Source organism: Miscanthus floridulus, chromosome 15 (genome assembly GCF_019320115.1).
Source record: "Miscanthus floridulus cultivar M001 chromosome 15, ASM1932011v1, whole genome shotgun sequence".
NCBI lineage: Eukaryota > Viridiplantae > Streptophyta > Magnoliopsida > Poales > Poaceae > Miscanthus > Miscanthus floridulus.
In genome coordinates this window covers 72755030-72756606 of record NC_089594.1, presented here as the reverse complement: position 1 = coordinate 72756606, position 1577 = coordinate 72755030, and the positions used below count along the sequence as shown (strand labels likewise).

General features: G+C 49.7%; 1 protein-coding gene across 1 annotated transcript; it reads right to left on the bottom strand.

Annotated features, from left to right (window-relative positions):
- Window positions 1-517: 517 nt before the first annotated feature.
- Window positions 518-994, bottom strand: LOC136507648 (uncharacterized). Its single transcript, XM_066502305.1, has one exon. It carries the CDS (start codon window positions 992-994, stop codon window positions 518-520), a length of 477 nt encoding a protein of 158 aa, XP_066358402.1.
- Between the last annotated feature and the right edge of the window lie 583 nt (window positions 995-1577).

Sequence of the window (1577 nt, the reverse complement as noted above, 5' to 3'; positions counted from 1 at the left end):
CTAGGATGCCAAACAAACGGCAGGGAAAGAATATACCCTAGGGAAACTTGTGCATTCTAGTAGTGTATTCTCAATACATTTTTGTCGATGACCAAAACTATTAGCAATATGAGGTAGTAGTTATTCAAACTGGAGTATGTTGGCCCCGGATCTCCCGCACGGGTGAGCCGAACGCTAACCGGTGTTACCAACCACACACTATGGCTAGAGGTAGAAGAAGGGAGGGAGAACAGAGCGCGCACACACAGCACAAGCACCAGCGTTGGCCGGAGCTCTGCAGAAGAGATGGCAAAACTGAACTCGCTCTATTTAATTAGTTGCAGTGGAAAGCTATAAATACAACTCTACCTATCTAATCATCCTAGTGCACTGATATGCCAGGCTGCTATAGTGATTAGATGTGATAGCATAGCTGACAGCAAAAAAAGAAAACAGCATCTACAAAGATGCAGAAGCAGAAGAACAGAGGAACCTGCCTAACAAACATGAGGCTGCTGAGCCTTGGAACGCTTAACTATCACCCTGAAACAATGAGGGACCTGATGTGCCTATACGCAGCATGATCCCACTGCAAGGCCTCTTCTTTGATCGCCAATACTAATTGAGACGACGACCGCACCTCAGCTCTGTACGTCCTGGCATTCCTCTCCTTCCAAATCATCCAACTGACAAGGAGGACAAGCACGTCGAAATCTCTTCTGCGAACTTTAGGAACTCGCTTTCTTGCCTGCAGCCACCACTCACAGAAGGACTCGACCAGGTTCGGGGTAAGCTGCTGCAACCCGAGCACCTGAAGCACCTTGTACCAAACTTCCCCACAGAACACGCAGGCAACCAGGAGGTGGTCCATCATCTCAGAAGGCTGCGAACACAGGACGCAATCATCGGCGTCTTGCAAGCTGTGTGGCGTTTTCTCTGCGCCGCTGTCCAGCATCGGCCATGGAGCACCAACCAGATAAAATGGTGTACCCATGAAGGCACCGGGGTTTTCCATGTCTCTCTGACACCACGAAGCACGCAGGACCCCATGAACATGGCCCTGTAAGCCGACGATGCCAAGTAAGCACCATCGGACGACCACCTCTAGATCAGTTTGTCCTACGATCCCGGCTGAAGTTCGACATGTTCCACTAGATCCCACACCTTGAGGTAATCAGTGATCACCTGAACTGATAAAGCTCCAGTAATGTCGTGAGCCCACGCATGCGGTAGTGCCTAGTCCTCTTAATTAAAACAAGTAATGTTGATTCTTAAGCCTGAGTGATTCACAGCGTAATGAGCATGTCCTCTGTCCTGGTGCACGCATCTGGCTGCCTGATAGCTTCGCTTAAACATAGCTGACCTTCAGCACTCGCCATGAACTGGGGTGCTAGCACGAATGCGTGACTGGTAAAGACTACTGCTCCTGCTTTCCTACAATTTGGTGCCATCTGAGGTGAGTCATCTCAGAACCTCCGGGGAGTGGCAAGGGGGTGTCTCCGATTTGGCACCAATCCTCGCTGATATCTTACTTTCACCTGGCAGAGCAGTAATGCAGTTGTTCCTGTTGCTTCCTACTCCTATACACAATTTCCATA